At 39.2% G+C, this 20,011-nt stretch overlaps 1 protein-coding gene across 2 annotated transcripts in view; it reads left to right on the plus strand.

Moving 5' to 3' along the window:
* MTHFD1L (methylenetetrahydrofolate dehydrogenase (NADP+ dependent) 1 like) overlaps positions 1 to 20,011 on the plus strand; it is a 147,219-nt gene that overhangs the window by 8,645 nt on the left and 118,563 nt on the right. For both annotated transcript variants that reach the window (XM_032683983.1, XM_032683984.1), the window contains 4 exons: positions 6,575 to 6,686; positions 10,572 to 10,651; positions 11,357 to 11,454; positions 17,537 to 17,710. In XM_032683983.1, the coding sequence (XP_032539874.1) occupies positions 6,575 to 6,686; positions 10,572 to 10,651; positions 11,357 to 11,454; positions 17,537 to 17,710 (464 nt within the window). The remainder of the gene's footprint in view (positions 1 to 6,574; positions 6,687 to 10,571; positions 10,652 to 11,356; positions 11,455 to 17,536; positions 17,711 to 20,011) is intronic.

Below are 20,011 nucleotides of genomic sequence, written 5' to 3' on the forward strand. Positions count from 1 at the left end.
GGTGAGGTGCCCGGGACAGCTCTAGTATTTGGCAGCTTGTACCACAGGGTGGCAGTCAAGGCAAAATGATTGTGTCACACCTCTGGGCTTTGGAGGCAAGGACAGGAGGAGGAAATAAATTTGAGCAGCTGTGATAGAAAGTTCTCTGGCAAATTCATGTTTTCACAGCTGCAGATGTTTTTGTCAGGCTTGTCTCAGCTCTGGGCTTTAAGTGACTGACAGCACTTAGGAAACATATGCCTCTGTTGGAGACAGAGCACTGTGAACTTGATCCTTGCCATGTCTCATTCTTCAGTTATTTCTTGTTGCTTAGGGTTGTGCTAGAGGACTGCTTTGGGCTGGATGGTGTGGGTGACAGGGTGGCCAGAGGTGTTTCCACTGGTTCACAGCAAAAAATCTGGATTGAGCCTATAGCTGCTTGTGCAGTGCTGTCTATAGCTGGAGAGAAATCTGTTTCCTTCCATCTACATACTTTCCCATAATCATACTTTGCTTTTTGGCATTCCCCATAGCTTACCTTTTGCAGCAGGTCACTGATGGAAAACAGAATGAGAGGCCTAAGTTTGAGGCTTTGCACATCAGTCTTCCTAGGTTCATTTTAACTGTTGGCAGTAAAGGAGTTCGTGCTTTACCTTCGGGACTAATCAGCAGAGGTCAGGGGAAACCTACCTTCCTCTTCCTTGCCTGTAAGCCTGGAGCAGCATGTCACCAGTAATCCCCAGAGCACTGCTGAACTGTCTGGATATACTCTGATAGTTAACTCTAGCTCCTTGATAAAATCTAGTGCGTTCAGGGAAAACTGTTTCATATTCCCAGAAGCTGCAGTGTCAGAAACTGAGCACAGGTTTCCTACTCAACAACAAGGTACTGCTGTCTCGTGGCAACCTGTATTTGAAGTACAATGTTTTTAGATAACATGATTATAGCTGGTGATATGAATATATGATATGATATTCTTCTGCTTGTTTAAAATGCCAGTTAAGTAAAAACAGTTTAAAAGGTTCACAAGGTTTCTTCTCATGAGGTTTTTTTTTCATTTGAATTTCAAATAAGAAAATATGTTAGTCAATGTTGAGGCTTTTCCAAGATTTGGAAGAATTAATTAGTGTTTTGTTTTTCCTGTACAATACACTAACTTCTCCTTTCTCTGAATACAATGCCTCTACAGTAGCAGTCTGCGTGCTGTTGTTTGGAAGTATTACCTGTTGTAGCATAATAACTTCACTTATGAAGTGAGAGATGAACATACAAAGAGTATAAACTTTTTACTGGTATGCATTTGTTTCACAATGTATAATAGGAAAGGAAAATTTTATCTTAAGAGTAGATGTATATTATTTGTATTAATCCATTGGCCAGGACAGTTTGCACTGAAGCAGTAACTCTGACCTTAATGATGTAATGCCTTTCTTAAGTGGGTACTAAATTACCTTAGACTAGTACTGCTGATTTGTTCTTCTTTTTAAAAAGGACAGCATAACAACAAGTGTTTTCTTTAGAAATTCTTTCAATTTAAATGAGTCACACAACACTAAGATTGTTGGGTTTTTTGGGTAAGGTTTTGTGTTGCTATGGACTTGTAATTACTTCTATTACTCATGCACTTTTGCAAAAATATTTTGACAATGATCAAGAGGAAGGTATGTTTTAGTCTACCTTAGAAAAGTCTAACAATGTAGGGATAGCTCTCCTGGCAAATAGCATAATGCCATCTACCATCTGACTTAGTGTGCTCCTTTAAGGCAAGTCTTTTCTGTCCTATGGCAGGAAAAGGGAATGAAATAAATAACAGTACTTTTCATTTCCTTGCTTTGAGATGAATGAATAGTGGACCCACTTTCAATGTTCTTTTCCCTCCTCACTTCACATTTTGTTTAGGTGAGCAGATATATCTCTTTTTGTTCCATTTCAGATTTGCTTGACTTCATTTCTTAGAAATAATCATCACGGCACAGCTGAGCCATGTCCTTCAGCACTCTTGAGCTTCCTGGCTTTTCAAATAAAATTACAAACGAAAGAAAACATTTCAGAAGGTTCTGGCACATCTGTGCATTAGTTGCCATGAGGAAACGTTGTTCTTTTGCCATTGATATGTTCAGTGTAAAAGAAAATTATGAAGTAACAGATAGACATAAGCATTTTGGTGGAAATTGTTAAGATGTTATTGCTCTGTTAAGTTTTGTGTAGATAACTCTTGCAAGCACATTCACTGCCTTGTGCCTGAAGAATGACCTAGTGACATACTTTCAGGAACATCTCCCTTGTAATGTTCAAATGGGAGTACCTAAAAGTTGATTGAGTATTACAGATAAAGAATGGGAACAGATGTGCTTAATCCTTTATCATGGTAGAATTATGCTTTCTAGTTTGAAAGGAGGTTATCAAGTAGATTCATATTGAAAAATACAGATTATTTCCTTGCCAAAACACGGGTAATACTTAGTACTTGTAAGAAAACAGAATTTTGTTTCAGTCATCTAAATTCAGTCAGTCATTATTTCAGCATGTCATCTTTAACATAGCCCCTATGTGAACCACATTGTACCTGTTTTGAGAGAGCTGCTATCCTACAATTTTATTGTAAAAGAACTGAAAGTTGGTCTATCTAGGTATAATTAGGAATAGAAAAGTTGTTTGCAAAAGCCTGGTTGAGGACTATAAGAGTGGTTCAGCTGGAGTGTTGAATGGGAAGTTCCTTTCCAACTTGAAAAAGAACTTCTTTTGGCCACAGTCTGCTTTTCCTTAGAGCCAATGCTTAAGCTTCAAACTTTTAGACATCTCTTAGCCATTTACTATCCTGCTTTTGCTGTCTTGATAAGAGCAAGAGTCTTGGTACGAGCAGAAAAATGCACTTCATGTTGTAAGCATGAAAGAACATGAGACAAGGTATATGGATCCCGTAAGAGGAGAGGAGAGGGAAGCTGCATGAGAGTTTCTAGTGGTGATGATGTAGACAAAGTATTTCTACTTCAACATTTTACACACATCACTTCTGTTCCTTGTAATTTTGAAATTTTTCCCCCTGTCTGTAAGCTAGAGGAACAGTTGCTAAAGCAGTAGGCTTGAGCCCACAGTAGAGGTGTGGACTTGATTTTCATGTGCACTATGTAGAGCAAGTGCATTCAGGCCGATGTGGTAGGGAAGGGGTGGTCAGTGTCTGGGCAAGAAGATGGTAGCAGGGAGCTATTGGCCGCTTGCTCTGGTTCATCCCTGAGGAGTCTGGCTGGGTGGGAAGGGATCATGCATAGTTGTTCTGCTGGGTTGCTAATGATTTGCAAACCCTGACCTTCTTGAGATAGAGGTAGAGCTGGAAGAAACCACATATGGAGAACATACCTTAGTGGAAAAAGTACCTGAAACTAGTCACTGACTTACAAAAATTTCAAGATTTCAGGAAGTAATTAGAGTTGCTGTGATGGAAGTAGAACCTGATATGTAAACTGATGTGAATAAAGATTTTTTTGCTAAAGAGAGTTGGGAAAAGACTTTTAATCAGGTTCCTATTCCTCATCCTATCTCTTAAATTTTATATGGCCTAGCTTCATACCCAGGAAACAAGGACTTTTACATTTCAAATATTCATTTTAATTTTTATTTTGTTTGATCATGTATTTAAAAATGGCTTTTTTAAACTATGGGAAAATGAAATTTTTATGTGGATTTCACAGTAAAATGGAGTTTCAGTTATCTGTAATAGACAACTACTTTGTGCCATTATCATTAAATACTTGGCTGGAAAGTCTGTATTGTTTTAACATTTGGTGTTCTGTCTTGTGAATGGGTGGGGCTTCTTAATCTGCTTCTACTTAAATCTTGGTGGAGAGAATCATATTTTGTTATGAGGTAAGGTTTCAGATTATTTGTTGGCACAACTCTTCCCAACTGAAAAAATATTTACTGGTGAGAAGGCAAGATACTACTGGACTATTTGCTTACTTTGTCTTCAGCCTATTGCCTAGCACATTAAGGAGGGTTTGGCATGATGCTTGTCATTCCTTCCTCTAGCCAGCCTGGTGGGACACAGCCTTGCTGTCCAGGGAGCATGGGGCAGTCAACCATGTGTTATCCCTTGTGGGTATCTCCTTGACCTTCTGACTATGGCTACCTGTAGCATCTGGTTCCTGTCAGGTGTGTCCTCTGTCCAGGGACTGTGTGGTGCATTTGCTAGGGAGGTTAAATGTGATGATTTCATAGGACTTTTCCATCTCTAATGTCTGGGATTGGTTGGAAATAACTCTGCACATGCATCCCAAGGCTTGCTTCTTGCTTTAGTGACTACACAGGTGTCAAAAGAGAAGGGCAAGGGAGAAAAAAAACAGCAGAGGAGGTATGGACACAACTTCTTGCAAGTGAAACCAAAGTTTGATGGAGATCACATAAAGCTCTTCCAAGGACACCCAGAAGTCTATAAACAACTATTTTGCTTTCAGTGGACTTGCTCTCCCAGTTTTTGGATATACTTTTTAAAAATACTTTTCACAGGGGAAAAAAATTTCTGTAAAGCGTTTGTGATATATCTTTTATCGACTCTGCAGGAACTTGTTCAATAGTTGCACATAAAATATTATTTTCTTTGTGAAATAAGGAAAAGGAAATCACATTGGGGAAGACTCTGAGAGATCAGTGTGTTTTCAACCCACGGAACAACTGTTTTGCTGCCATATGGTACAACCTTTTTCATGGAGGAGATGGGGCAGGGCAATGAGATAAAAGGTTCAGCTGGTTTTCTGGTAAATCTATGGGTATGTGTGATGTTAACTATCCAAAACAGTTTTAACGTTGGCTAGAAAAATAATTGTGTTCAACTGTTAAGAACATTTTTCAACATTAGGGTCAGTACTCATAGAGATGAGCATTTGACCACATCACTTGTTTTCTGGCATTATAGTTACATTGAATCAATTCTGTCATAAGTATGTTGGCTGAACATTCATCAAAATTATTACTTGTTGCATACAGCTCTCAACTGGTTCATCAATTCACAATGCTAAGTGGTGTGCAAAGCTCTTAGTCCTTGTCCCAGAGGCTTTGCATGGGAAGGCATCCTGACTTTCAGTATGTGATTTCTTACCAAAAAAATGCTGTGGTCATGTAACTGAGAAAAATCCCTGTTTTTCTCTGTGTTGATGTTGACTATTGCAGCAGAGGTTGCCTCCTTTTGCAGAGCAGAAGTGTGCCTACAGCATAGTATTCTTGGTTCACAAGTCATCAGAGCATCTTTTTATCCAGATTTGCTTGCAGATTTCTCAGTATCATTTGACTTGTTGCTGGTCAAGCATTATGACTTATGTGGCCTTCTAGGAGTGGCATGTAAGCTGATAGTCTCACCACGCTCAGGAGTGAGAGCAATTTGGATAAGGCTGAATGACTGCAGGCAATCACAGGAGTGTTGTGAAACTTGTGACTGAAGCCTGAATCAGCTCATTGCATTAGTCATTTGTCAAGCCGGTAAATCTTCTCCCACACTTTTGGCTTTGTTTCCACATGTGGATCTCTAAGGAGGGTTAGGCCATCCTTGCATCCTCTGAGGGGAAGATGGAGCTTTTTTTGTTTTTTGCCTTTTCCGCAGCAGTTATGCTCTTCTTCCCTCCTGGATGCTCAGCTTTGCCAAAAACCTGCTATCCTGACAGGATTTGTAGCTGTTCTTTCTTGGCAGGAGTGTTGGGCAGGGTTGCGTCAGAGCGCTTTTGGCCAAAAAAGAAGCTGGAACGCTTGTCAGTCAGAAATCAATTTGTGAGGCTCACTGAGTTTGTTACGCTTGGAATTAATTTACATTTGTTCAAAATATTACCAAAATCACTGTATCTCTGAAATAATTTTTACATTCAAACACAGTGCTGTGACTTTTTTAGTGGATTTTTATACATCTGCCTCTGGTGCTGTCCCTTACCTCATGGTGATTCTTATAATTGGTACAGGACCCTGCTTCAGAGGAGGTGGGGAAAGAAAGGCACTTTACATTATAACTTTGGTTATAAGAATTTTTGTCATAACCGTTTTTGCTCCAGCATCTGCCAGGTTGAAGTAAATCACAGGCACTGATTAGCAAACATGAACTGAGAAGGAAAAAAAGATGCTTTAATTGGTATTCTGCAAAAACATTGATGTTTGCAGATCAGGTCATCTTGCATTCCCATCAGCTGACCTGGTTTTCTACTGTCTGATAATCTGACTATATGCTTTATAATTGCCTATTTACTGTCATTCAACCCTTCTTTTTCTTAAGTTGCTCCAAGTTAGCTTGGTCTTTAGGACAATGATAGAACTTTTTATTTGGAAGGATGTAATCCCCTTTTAAGTATTATTGATGCTGACTCTGACCTCACTCGCCTGATCTCACAGTTTGTTTACCTAAATTCATTTTAAATGCTATTGTTCTTAAATTTCATGGAGGGTAAGAATGAAACCATCAGTTTGCATCTTTTTTTTTCTTATGTTCTTGTTGTCTGTAAATGCTTTGCTCAAAAGGCTATTGCTGTATATGTCTGAATATCTTTATGATGCAAATTAAAGTATGTATTTCTAACATTAAATGCTTGTTTTGTCTCTGGGGGGTGTTTTGGGGTGTCCCTAGCTTCATCATGCAGATGTGGTGGTATTTGGCAGTATGAAACCCGATGATGTTCCTGTGAGCGGGATAAAGCCTGGAACCACCATTATCAGTTGTTCTCATGACACGCTATCAGGTAAGAGGTGTTAAAGACAGCAGTTCCTACAAGTGATGTGCAGTGAGTCCTTGAAATGTGTGTGGCATCTTCGTGATGATGCAATGTGGTTAAAAGCTGCATCTTTGGGGGGGGAGCCTTGAAAGGTGTGTGTTTGTGTACAGGGTATGTATACATGTTTCTCTGATGTATAAATAGGAAAAAGATGTCAGGTGGGGTAAGAAAGGTTGGAACAGATTGTTCATACCAGGATTGTTAAATAAGTGATGATCCTATGGATTCAAAGACTTCAGAGAGAAGACTTTTGGGTCATAAGATGAACTATTACTTAGTGCTGTTTTGTACAGTGTGTTATCCTATGACTTCTGTGGTCTCACCTGGAACATGCAAAAAAGAGAAGGGAAAAAATGCCAACTCTAAAGTGCTGTGAAGCTGTCTGCAGAGAATGATGCAGGAGGGAGTAAAGAAATCATGTGCAGCTAAGAAGAGGTAGAATGTCTCCTGCAGTAATTATTCCTACAAAAAAGAGTTTGAATTCACCTCCCTCCTCCCTAGTATAACATGGTCTTACATGAAGGGGGAATGGAGGAGAAAGATAAAGGGGCAGAGAAGAGAGGGAGTAGTGTTACAGCGGTAGTACCTATAAATAAATAAATGAAAGGGAATCTCCCCTCCTCATTTAATGCTTCTAAGCAGAAACCTCTTGTGTGTCAGACTTGGGGCAGAGGTGCAGGTCTGTTCTGGCAGGATGGGGATAAGCCAGTCCTTGCAGCCTGAGCGGGCACCACTAGTGACTGGACTCTCCCAGCACTATGTGTTGCCCAGTGCAAGTCCCACTTTTGGACACCCAGTTCTCTCCTTCTGTTGCAGAGGGAGTCTGAGCCTTCAGAGGCCTAAAAGTTCTGCAATATATACTATGTCTTGAGACTTAAATATCTTCATGCCTTAGTTGCTCTATAGAACTCTAGATAATATTAGTGTTTCCCTTCCCTGAAAGAGTGCTATTAGAAAAACTGCATTACATATCAAAGCAACATTCCTTTTTTAAGCATGAAATGTAAGATTTGGCATAAGCATATACATTTCTTTGCATTTTTCAAGTTGTAGCAGTGGGCTGTGTTAAGTACTGGTTTTTTTTTTGTCTTTTGAAAGGCAGCATGAGATTTTTATAATGATAATTTAAATAGAACTTATCTACCAAATGTCTATCTGTCTTTATGATTATGCTTTTGATGTTGTCAAAACCTTGCAGAAACTCCAAAATTGTAGCAGAAATGCATTTTAGCAGCTTTAAAAAATGCTGGTCTCAAAGCTTACTAGAGAGGTACCTGAAAGACAGGTGTCTGAGAGGAAGAATGCACTTAGTTTAATTGCAAGATGTTTATGAAAAACCCACTGTGGAGCAGTTATGACCTTGGAGAAACAACTGATTCTCCACTTTCATGAAATCTGGCAGAGGTGCTTGGAAATTGTTCTGGATTTTTTCTTGCTTTAGAAATGTCCATCTTAACATCTGTGCGATCACAGGAGCTAAATGAAGCCTGAAAGCACTAATGGCCATGAAGTAACTTTTGTTCCTGCTAGATGGTGGCTGGATTTCTATCTTAAATGAGCGTATATGTAGTCTAACACATTTGCTTGTTTTAAAAGCACTCAAAATTTGCAAGGACATAGGTGAACTGGAGAAATATAATGATGTAAGCCAGGAGAGTAGAGCTAAAAGTGCTCACTGCAAAGTGACAAAATTCTTTTTCAAGTATTTTTTTTAATCCAAGCAAAGATTTTTAAATTATCACAGTTTTAAGATGGTCTAGCAACATTTCAAAAATTTCAGAATTTTCTAGCAGTACAACATCTGCTGCTGTTGCACTAAGGATCTTGGAATCAGGTGAGTGCTGGTAGTGTCTTGCAAGAATATACTTTAAATATGAATGTATAGAAATGAAAATAAGTTTCTGAACGAAACTTAAGGATGCCAGAATTATTTGGGATTTGATATCCAGTTTCTTTGGGGTCACTTGACAGCTGAAGCCTATATGGTTTTAAGTATGTTAGTAGGAAATTCAACCATTTCCCCACCTCTTCTCTATTCTAAGCTGCATGAGCAGACAGGTAGTACATGACAGCGGCTCTCACCCATCTGCACAACAGGGTACAATTCAGAGGAGGGATCGTAATGTCTGTAGCTGATCTGACCGTAGTCCAAAGCAGAGCGCTATTCCAGCTCCCATCTGGAAAATTTATCCTAAGAGAGCTGTTGCAATCCTGTGATTGTCTTGCTAATTCCATGTGTGCGTGACTTTCACCTCTAGCTTCGCCTTCACCCCTGTAAAAGCCTGGTTAGTCATTTGTGGGGTGACTGTGTAGCATAGGCAATCTGGGAGAAGTAGTTTATTGAAGGGAATTGTCTAATTCTGATATGTATTTACACACATGCTAGCTCTACCCTGATAAAAAAGTCATATTAAGCCAAATAACATAAAAAGCCAAAATGTCTCTGTAAAGCACAGCTGTCTGAAAGGGGGTTTTAAACTCCATTTTCCCTACTTCATTTATGTTTGGCAGCTCTCCCAGCCTGATCTCAAAGCAACAACAGTCAGCTTATGACTGTGATAAACTGTTCCAGTAAAACTCTTCTGTCTGTATCTAAAACTGAACATCTCCAGAAGATTTTGTTGTTTCGTTGTTTGTTTTAATAGCAAGTGTAAATGTAAGTAGAAGGATTTTTCCAACATTTTCTTAATTAGAGTTTAATATCAGGACTGTTACTTTCTGCTTGGTTGCCTTTGTCACTGATGTATAGGTGCCTATTGGCAAGAAAGTTTGAGAAAGGATTAGGATACACACAGAATGAGACTAAGGGTGTCTGCAGAGATGGTCTCTTGCTCTCTCAGTGATGGATGTGACAGAGTGAGCTGGAGCTGGGTGGGGGTGGTGAGGTGCTGGCTCCTCTGCCTACCTCTGCCTGCCACGCTGGCTCCAGTCTGAGTTCTCTGTGCCTCACTGCGACTGGGACCCTTGTCGGGAGGGGTAATTGTGCAAGACAACATGAGTGTTTTATGACTAGTACGGATGGGGTGAGTAGAGGGAGAGCTTGACCAGGTCAGGGTTTGCACTTCAGTTCCCCTGTGGGGGAAAGGTTAAAGCTGTCAGTGTACAGTTGTTATTTTTTTATTACAGTTATGTCTACGCCCTTCGGAATGCAGCTAGGGCCTCGATATGCCCACAGAGACTAGGATGTGAATTTTGGAGAAATTGTGTCTAGATAAAAATCAATAAACAATAACAGAAGAACAAGCCAGAAGAAGGATCACAGCAAAATGACAAAATAATTTGTTTGGTTAGGGTAGCTAATGTATGATTATTATTTGATATATTGCCACTAGAAACAATGATAACTGCCTCTAAAGTTGGAGTCACTCTGAATTGTATAGATTTTTTAGAATATCTACTTTTAATGTCACATTGATGAAGATAACTTTTGCTGCTCAAAAAAATTTGCATATTCTGTTTCCAGACTATAAATCCCATTGGTATTTTGTGATCATTTCATTGTTCTCTTTTGCTGTAATAGGTGTGTTGAGAAGACAGTCTTTACCATGTTCATTTACGTGTTCTGTTTAAGAATATGTATAGCTTTTCAAATCCTCACAGCTGTGTGTATTTTCTTATGTGTTTGTGTAATGTGTTTCAGAGCATACAGTTACTCTCTGATTTTCACAGTATATCCATCCTTTTGGGGGTGTCATTTGAAGTATTAAGTAAGCCACCTATAATTTTGTCAGTAACATTGTTAAATTTCAAGTCAACATTCAGAAATTTTTTATTTGGACATAACTTTAAAATACACATGCTCCCACTCACAAAAGCTTTGTGATTTATTTGTGTAATACTTATATTTTACAGAGAAACGCAACTATGGTCAGCAAAACACCTCTGCTGCAGAAAACGCTGTTGTTTCTCTTGCAATAGCAATGAGAATGCAGGTTAGTGTAACTTTTGTATTGCAGATTTATTGCTCTTTCTGTAAGCTCTAGAAATTGCTTCTGTAGTTTAGATTTTAACTTTTGTTTTGCTCTTTTGAACATCTTACCTGCCTCCCATTTTAATAGCAACTCTTAATCAGATTAATGTAATGCCTGCTACATTTAATTAGAGAAAGGTAAATTAAAAATGAAATGTTATAATTCTGGTGAATACAGTAAAGCTTGGCAGAAGCACTTGTATCAATAGACTAATGTCACTTATTCTGGTAAAACAGTGAAGATTAATTATATCTGTCCGTACTTTTGTGTCATCATGTATAGAGGGGTTCAAAAGTTTGTTACTTTATATGGAAGCAGCATAAGTCAGTCAATGAACAATTAGTATCTTCCATTATTTTTGTGGTGTGAGAGAAGACTAGTAATTCTCCATCTTACCGGAATAAAATCTCCACGTGCCTAATTAGAGACGTTTTTCTGCCCACTTACGTGTTAATGGAGTTTTGTTTTGTTTTGAAATGTGGTCAAACAATATGACAGTGGTTTTTATTTTGTCCTAAAACCATGAAATGGAAAAATTTTTAAGTTTGGGGTTTTTTGTTAGCCTTTGCAGTAGAAGTTATTTCAACATACTCTTGAGATAGTTTGAAATTAGTGTTCAACATTTATGATGCAGCTGGTGTGTGCTGTTTCCTTGTTTAAAACCAGAACATGGTAAAAACCATGGAGCGATGGATCCAGTCCCATCAGTACAGGAAGTGGAACCTGCACTGCTTGAAACTGCAGCCCCTCTCCCCAGTGCCCAGGTAATAAGTGCTTTTAAAGAACTAAAATTTAATAAAATATTTACAGCGTGGGCAAACGTTACATGTAACAGCGTTAAACGTGACAAATGTAAAAATGGTCCATGCCTAATTAATTTTTAATGTTATGTGGACTACATGTTGTGCTATTCTCTCGTATGCCTCATTGGGACCATATCCTTCTGTTTTCTATCAATTTTTACTTTTATGATGTACTTCTATGGAGTGAGCTTTGTTTAAGGAAGACCTATAGCTGGAAGGTTTTGTTGAGGAAAGGAGTTGAAGCTTTCTGCAACATCAACAGAAATAAAAAATATGTGAAGTTCCTAATGGCTTAACCCTAATGTAGGGAAGGTGTTTAGTTAAGGCTCAGTAATTTCAGTGTCATTTGAGTTTGTATTTATTTCCTTCCCTCAGCAGAAGTACTTTCTTCAGCATTAGACTTTTAAATTCCTCTGTGGGTGTGAAAACCAGGAAGCATATTTATTCTCATAGCCAGAATCTTTTCAATCAGTTCTTGTCATTCACCTCCCAAGGCCCATGTCAGGCCACAGGGATTTCAGGTCTGCCTTGGCACAGCTGCTGACATCTCTGACATTTAGAGCAGCCTGAGCCCTTTACTGTGCTAAAGTGCTTTGCTACTTGTTGGTTATGTTGGCTGATGGAGGGAGGAACTGAGTACTTGAGGTGAAATTCTGCCATGCAGGAGAGTGTTGAAATTTTTTTGTGCTTATTTGTATGCCTGCTTCTTGGCCATGCAGATGCTGAAGGGACCTCACTTCAGAAAGTCAGAGAGAGCTGGGACTGCTTAGCCTGGAGGATAGGAGGCTCTGAAGGATCTTATCAGTGTGTATAAATACAATGTAAAATAATACAAAGAGGACCAAGCCAGGCTCTTTTCAGTGGTGCCCGGTGACAGGACCAGGGGCGATGGGCACAAACTGAAACACAGGAAGCTCCATGAACATCAGGAAACACTTTTTCACTGTGAGGGTGACCAAACTTTGACACAGATTGTCCAGGGAGGTTGTGGAGAGTCCATCATAGGAAATATTCAAAAGCCACCTGGACACAGTCCTAGGCAGCTAGATGGCCCTACGTGAGCAGGGGGGTTGGAGCAAATGACCTCCAGAGGTCCCTTCCAACCTCAGCCACTCAGTGATTCTGTAATTCTGAATCCTGCTGCTGTATTTTGGGAAAGCTGAAACAAAATGTTTTCTTCTCTAAGCATTTTGATTCGCTTTTCACTGTTTTCTTACAGCAGTTGAATGGCAATGGACACAGTTGTTTGTTAAAACAGAGATGCCGAAAGAATGAGTTTTCTGTTGTATCCAGGGGCACAAGGGGGCAGAAATGCTTGTGCTTTTCCTGGGCCAGCATGTTCCATTTCTAGAACTAAAGCCAGAAAAAACTAACCTTAAATAATACAGTTAAAAGTTAGATTAAAGTATGTGATGTCTTGAGTATGATGGTAAAAAAAGAGCTGGAAAAACATTATTCCCAACCCTCTCTACAATATTGTGTGTTTAGTACATAAATAATTACATAATTAATATATAATGGCATATAATATAACCAGTAATAGGACTTGCATTTTTCTGTTAACTCTATAACTTTATGTCTTTTTTTCTTTAAATGTAAAGAAACCCTTCAGATGGAAAGTATCCTGTAATAAAATGTAATCTTGCAGTAATAAACCACGTTGTGTGGAAACAGATGGAGTTTTCATTGAAAATGAGGCAAAGTTGCTTAAGCACTAAAACTAAGAACATCTGCTTTTTGATTTCTGTGAGATCTGGGTGTTAATTGAAGTATTTCCAAATCTATTGGATGTGGAATGGAAAATTTTCTTACAAATATGCAGTAAAAAAAAAACCAGCACACAGGTGAGTAGATGTAGAGCCTTCCCCCATCTTTTACGTTTTCCTGCATTTTTTAAATTATCACTTACCATTGTCAGTGGTGGACTTCTTGCATAACAATTTTCATTCATGCAGAAGAAACCACTATTGCACATTTCCAGCAATACTGAATAATGTAACTTATTGAGTAATTCTGTTATGTCTAATATAGAGAATATATTGTCAGACTAAAAGAGCCATCTACAAATCTAGATTTCTAAATGCTAGTTGTAACCAAATCTTTTAATTTCCTGTGTTTTAGGAAAAACATTTACCAGAAATAATAGACTAGATACAAACATTTCATATGTTTTGTATAGCCCCAGTAGTCATGGCTTGACTTCGGGAATGAAGATTTAGGAAGGCTCTATCCACATTTGTTACAGGCACACTGGTGGCTTATGAGACCAATATGAGATAGACATGTCTGATTGCAAAAGGCACAGCAGAAAGACTCCTTAGATGGTGTATTCTGCAAGACACGATTCTTTCTATGTTGTCTTTTCTCCTCGAGAGTGATCCTGCGTGTGTTTTCAAAAGCATCAGCAGCGTTATAGATGGTGTGTCTCCAGGCCTCTCGATTGGAGGCCAGAGTAGACCAGTTATGTTGATCAATATGGCCAAGGCTGAGATGTTGTTTCAGGGAGTCCTTGTATCTTTTCTTTGGGGCTCCTCTCATGCGGCAGCCGGTGGCAAGTTCACCATAAGGCAAGATCTTAGGGAGGCAGTTGTCCTTCATCCTGGAGATGTGCCCTGCCCAGCGCAGCTGTGTTCTCAGCAACATGGCCTCAATACTTGTGACTGCTGCTTGTTCTAGAACAGATGTATTGGTCACAAAATCTGACCAGTGGATGTTTAGGATTGTATGGAGACAGTGTTGATGGAAGCATTCTAGGAGACGCAGGTGGTGGCAGTAGAGGACCCATGATTCGGAACCATATAAGAGAGTAGACAGCACAATGGCTCTGTAAACACTGATCTTGGTACTTTTCTTCAAGTGTTTATTATACCGTAGTCTTTTGTGGAGTTTTCCAAAAGCACTATATGCCTTTGCTAATCTGTTTTCTATCTCCCCATCAATCTTACCATCTGAGGAGATGAGGCTACGTAGGTAATTAAACTGCTGGACTGATTTGAGCTCTGATTGGCCAATGGTGATGTGGGGATGATGGAAGACTTCCTGAGGTGCAGGTTGATAGAGAACTTCTGTCTTCTTTAAGCTGACTTCCAGCCCGAAGAGCTCAGCAGCATCTGCGAAGCAGGATGTTAAACGCTGCAGAGCTGCTTCTGTGTGGGCAACAAGGGCAGCGTCATCAGCATAAAGCAGCTCCCGGACAAGATGGTTTAAGGTCTTAGTGTGGGCCTTCAGTCGCCTTAGGTTGAATAGGCTTCCATCAGTACGATATCGAATGTAGATACCGTCCTGATCATCGAGGTCTGCCATGGCTCTTTGGAGCATCATGCTGAAAAAGACTGTGAATAGGGTAGGAGCGAGAACGCAGCCTTGTTTCACACCATTCTTAATTAAAAAGGACTCAGAAAGTGTGTTGTTGTTGTGTCTGACTTGGCCGTGCTGATCCTCATGGAGTGAGATGATCATTTTAAGGAACTTGGGGAGACAACCTAAATGTTCCAAAATCTGCCACAGACCTTTTCTGCTCACAGTATCAAAAGCCTTGGTGAGGTTGACAAAGGTTACATAAAGACCTTTGTTCTGTTCCCTACACTTCTCTTGCAGTTGTCTGAGAACAAATACTATGTCTGTGGTACTCCTGTTGGCTCTGAAACCACACTGACTTTCAGGTAGAATTTCTTCTCCTATAGTGGGTATTAGTCTGTTCAAGAGTATTCTTGCCAGGATTTTGCCAGCAATGGAGAGCAGAGTAATACCATGGTAGTTTGAGCAATCTGATTTAATTCCTTTCTTCTTATACAAAGTGATGATGACTGCATCATGAAAGTCTGATGGTAGTTTGCCTAGTTCCCAACAGCGCACTACAAACTTGTGAAATTTGGTGTGGAGTACAAGGCCCCCATGTTTCCAGACTTAACCCCAGTAGTAGTTAACATATAAATGTAAATTCATTGTTAAATTATGCCTTTTATCATTTTATTGCTTGTATCAGTGTTCAACCTGTCATTAAAGGGATTCTAAATTGTTAAAAGTCTGGTTGCCTTGAAGGTTTTTGAGGGAATTTCAATGGGAAAATGATGACAGCAGTGGTTTTACCAAGGGATAACTGTTAGCATCCACTGTCAATTTTACTTGACTTCTAAAAATATATCTAATTTTAGTTTATCTAGAAATTCTTTACCTTTTAATTTATTTATAAGTGTTCAACTTGGTTAGTTTCACTTCTTCCACTTTTTGCCGGTACTGGTACCTCCAGACTGGGAAAAGCCTCGTTGATTCTTCCAGGAGAAGAGGAGGAAGAAATGAGGGAAATAGGAAGGGCTGAGGTTGCTGCAGGGAGTCCTGATAGTCTGGCCTGAGATTTGAAATAATAGCTTCTGTCTTTTAGTAAAAGGCCAATATATTTAATAGGAGCTAAAAAAAGGCAAATTAACTTTGTCATTTTAGTCTACATCCCTCTCCTCTTGTCAAATGCATCAATTACTTGATGAATAGAATAGTCACCCTGAAAATTTTCTGTGCTTAAATCTTTAAGGGATCACACTGTCATCAACTTACCAGTAGTTTTCTGGGACTTTATATAGAAAGTTCTCAATGAAAACTTGAGATATTCTTTGCCATGTGATGTTTGAAAGCCACTCCATCTTCTGTTCATGTTACATTTTTATGGCTAGTTGTGCTTGAAGTAATGCATAAGAAAGTCAAAGGTATATCCTTCTATGAAAGAGGATGAGCTTAGTATGTCTTTGAAAGAAAGTGGATTCCAGGTTAGTGCTGTGATTGAGCAACTTCTTGTCCTGTAGTACTGGGTTATGTCATTGCTTGGATGGATGGTTTCTGGATTTCACTTAGCTGCTGCAGGGTGCAGAAGTGGGCTACTTGAGAATTATAATTGAATAATGGTCCCAGTTTAGGATGTCCTCTGAGAATTGCAAGCAATTACATTGGCACAGACTGATCGTTTGCTCGTGGATGCAGAAAACGGCCAAAGTCCACACACAGAGCTGAGATCTGCCAGTAGTTTTGTGTTCATTGGTGGATACTTAAGGTCTTGCAGACTGTTTGAAAGTTCAGGACATTAGCTTTGATGCCATTGCCAGATTCTATCTTTAAAAATACTGTAATCAACTGAAACTACAGGAAGGAATTTAACCTGGTTAGGCTGAAAGTATTTTTTAAGTTACCGAAGGAGACAGCTCCTCACATCTTGTGTGCTGGGTCCTGGGCTTCACTGCTGCAGGAGCTTACTGCTGCCAAACGCTTATGTGGACATAATGGGCAACTAGGCCAAGCTCCCAAATGAAAAATCCATAAAGGAGTATTAAATCCAAAGACCCCTGGTGGTTTAGGTCAGGAATTCCGAATACAGTAGTGTCCCCTAGCCTACAGCCACCTCCCCTCAGGTAATCTATGATGTGTGCTTGCCTCAGCTGCCACTCACAGTCCTTGCTGGAGATATTCATAAGCTCACTGAATGTCCTGTACTTTAGACTCCTCCTTTGTGGCCATGCTTAGTTTAGCTGTGTTTTAGAAGAGCATGAATTGGTCTTCAAATGCCTTGTTTCCTTTGGTGCCCTCATGGGGGAGTAGTGAGGCTGAGCTTACATGGCGCTCAGGTATAGCTAATGTGTTTGTGTGACTGTTGGCCAAGGAATGTATGCACTTTTCAGTAAATTGTATGCGCTGAAATATGCTGCAAGGGAGGAGAAGAGAAAGAAAAACAAAACTGGAAACATCCATTCCAGTGGGGCATGCTTGAGCATCCAGCAGACACGTCTCTAGCTTGATATGAAAGCATTATGTAATATTTGGAGTCTGATTAAACGACAGAACTCTGTGAAATGGTAACAATTAAAAAACACTGCACGTGATTTTCAATGTTATATTAGGTGTTAGCTAATATTTAGGTTTGATTAATAAAATGTGAGGGAGGATTGAAAAACTCGTTACAGTAACTCCATTGTTGGATTATTTGCTGTTGTTTTGTACTCTGTTGTCGACCACCTAAGCTGAGAGAAATCTCCTGTCTCCTATTTGTTTTCCTTTCCAGTGATATTGAGATTTCCCGAGCACAGAGTCCAAAAGCTGTTGATGTACTTGCCAAGGAGATAGGATTGCTTACAGATGAAATTGAGATCTATGGCCAAACCAAAGCCAAAGTACGTTTGTCCCTGCTGGAAAGGTTAAAGGATCAACCAGATGGAAAATATGTTCTAGTTGCTGGGTAAGAATGCACTGTAACATCATTAGTGTCCACTCTTTCCACTCATATTAATATAAACATGCAACTTACATCTTTTTTTTATACACTGCACAAATAAGAATCCTGAATGTTTTCATCTGTATGTTGCTCTGTTCTGAAAGTGAGCAGATTTTGAACTTACTGTGTTACTTTGAAGTAACACAGCTTTTCTTCCAAACTGTTATTACTGAAGTAAAGTATATTTTATAAAAGGTAGTTTGTTCTATGATTCTGTGAAATGTTATCTGTTGGTGCATGGAGTTTTTCTTACTGTTTTATCAGAATTTTAATTGTTTAACTTGGATATTTAAGGCTGCTTGTATTGTGTCTGTTTATAAACAAATGTTAACAGAAGCTACATGCTAATCTGTTGATATTAACAATAAATACTTTTATATTGAAGAACAGATTACAAAGTTTAAAAAGCCATGTTTTTTCTCTGAAATGTAGACATGTCTCCAGGCAGGCTTATCCTGCTTGCTGTTCCCACGATTATAGCAAATGCTAAGCTCAGCAGGAATTATGCACTTCTCTTCTGAAGAGCTTCGGGTTTTTCTTGCGTTCAGTGACACAATTTTTTCATTCACCTAGTTTACTAAGTAGAAACTTCTACCTGTGAACAAATGTAGGTTTTCATTAATATTTAAATTGCAATGTGTTGTTTATATTCTGCATTAATCTATATGGTTACTTCCTTTTAAGTAAAACCACTCAGGTTTAAAATACAGTTTTAGGCTAATCCAGAAGGAGAAGACTGTTCTTAACTGCCTTGATCTACTGATTCCTCACCTCGGCTAGTGTTTCACAAACTGTTTACTGTGTTCTTGCGGAGACACAGTGGATTTCTGGCACTGTCTGAGATGGAGGCATTGTAGACTGAGAGACCTGACGTTACAAAGCTGAGGCAAGCTATGAGGCTTTCTTCAAAGCTGTGTGATAGAAGTGCAGCATATAAAGATGTTCTTGGGGATGCTGGAGCAGTTAAGAGAAGGAAGTAAATGCTGGTTGAGCTTGGTTTCTTTTGGTAGAGTTTTATTTTGGTTTGGGGTTTTTTGCTGCATTGGAGAAACAAAAACGTGTTCAGCATTTGGTTGAGTTTGAAGAAAGTTGCTACCACGTATTTTCATGCTTGTGTTGTCAGCGGCATCAACTGGGCACCATGCTGCAGGCTGAACCAGGCTTCTTTATCAGCAAACCTCTCGTAGAAGCAGAGGTTATTCGAAAATGTCTGGAGATGCAAGATAGCACGTTGCAATGCCCCATTCAAGTGGATTTTAGTTGTGTCAGATTGCGCACACAAGTGCTTACGTTTCTTCACACTGCTTTGTCTCCCTGTCTTCTACAAAGAAGGTGTCTCAAGCAATTTTTGTCACAGAAGAAAGCCTATATACATGTGGAAGAAATGCAGAAGTTTTGACTAGCAAGATGAGCAGATGGCAACAAATAGAAAACTGTATCTTCTCAAGTTGATATAACATGTACAAATACTGAATGGTGTTTCACAAACAAGTGGCTGAGTTTGGTGCCTACACAACCTGATGATGCAATATGTTGCTATTTTTAACGTCTCTGAAGTCATTGAATCTGGTGGGGTTAGTACAAAGCCACATCTGCTGCAGGAGGAGTGCTATGTAGCAAGGTAGCTATGACAGTGGGAACATTCTTCTGAGAGAGTTCAAAGCTTGACTTTGAAATATGTTACGTATAAAATATACATATAATGTGTGTCTGTATGCTCTCAGCTGTTCTCATTTCCTGAAATAACTGTAGCAGACAACAATGATGTTAAGAAAAGCAGGGAACTCTATCTGATGAGGAAATGTTCAGTACAATGAAAATCGAGTATCACTGAAGTGTGGAAATCAGGGAATGAAATAGTATCCTCTGTTGCCTTCGTTCTCTGCCTGCCAAGGCAAGGTCAACCAAAACCTGCCATTTGGATTATTGTGTTTGTTCACAATAACCAAAGATATTTAGAAATTCTTTTAGAATGATGCAGTATAGGTCTTCAGAATAAATTTTCAGTGGTTCAGAGGAAACATTTAAGATATATGCTTATACTTCAGGTTATTTGGTCTGGCAGAAATATTTATAATGTATGATGGGAACTTTGCATATGTGAAGGGAGTGTAAAGTGTATGTGTGTGTGTATTCAACAAACTACAAAATCTCCAACCTCCATCCATGATGCAGCCAGCAACATTTGAGCCTGTAATTGCACATTTGGGTTTAAATGTTTCACAGTGTCTAGGAATTATAAATATTTGCTGCAAATGCTCTTCT

Source organism: Chiroxiphia lanceolata, chromosome 3 (genome assembly GCF_009829145.1).
Source record: "Chiroxiphia lanceolata isolate bChiLan1 chromosome 3, bChiLan1.pri, whole genome shotgun sequence".
Classification (NCBI taxonomy): Eukaryota; Metazoa; Chordata; class Aves; order Passeriformes; family Pipridae; genus Chiroxiphia; species Chiroxiphia lanceolata.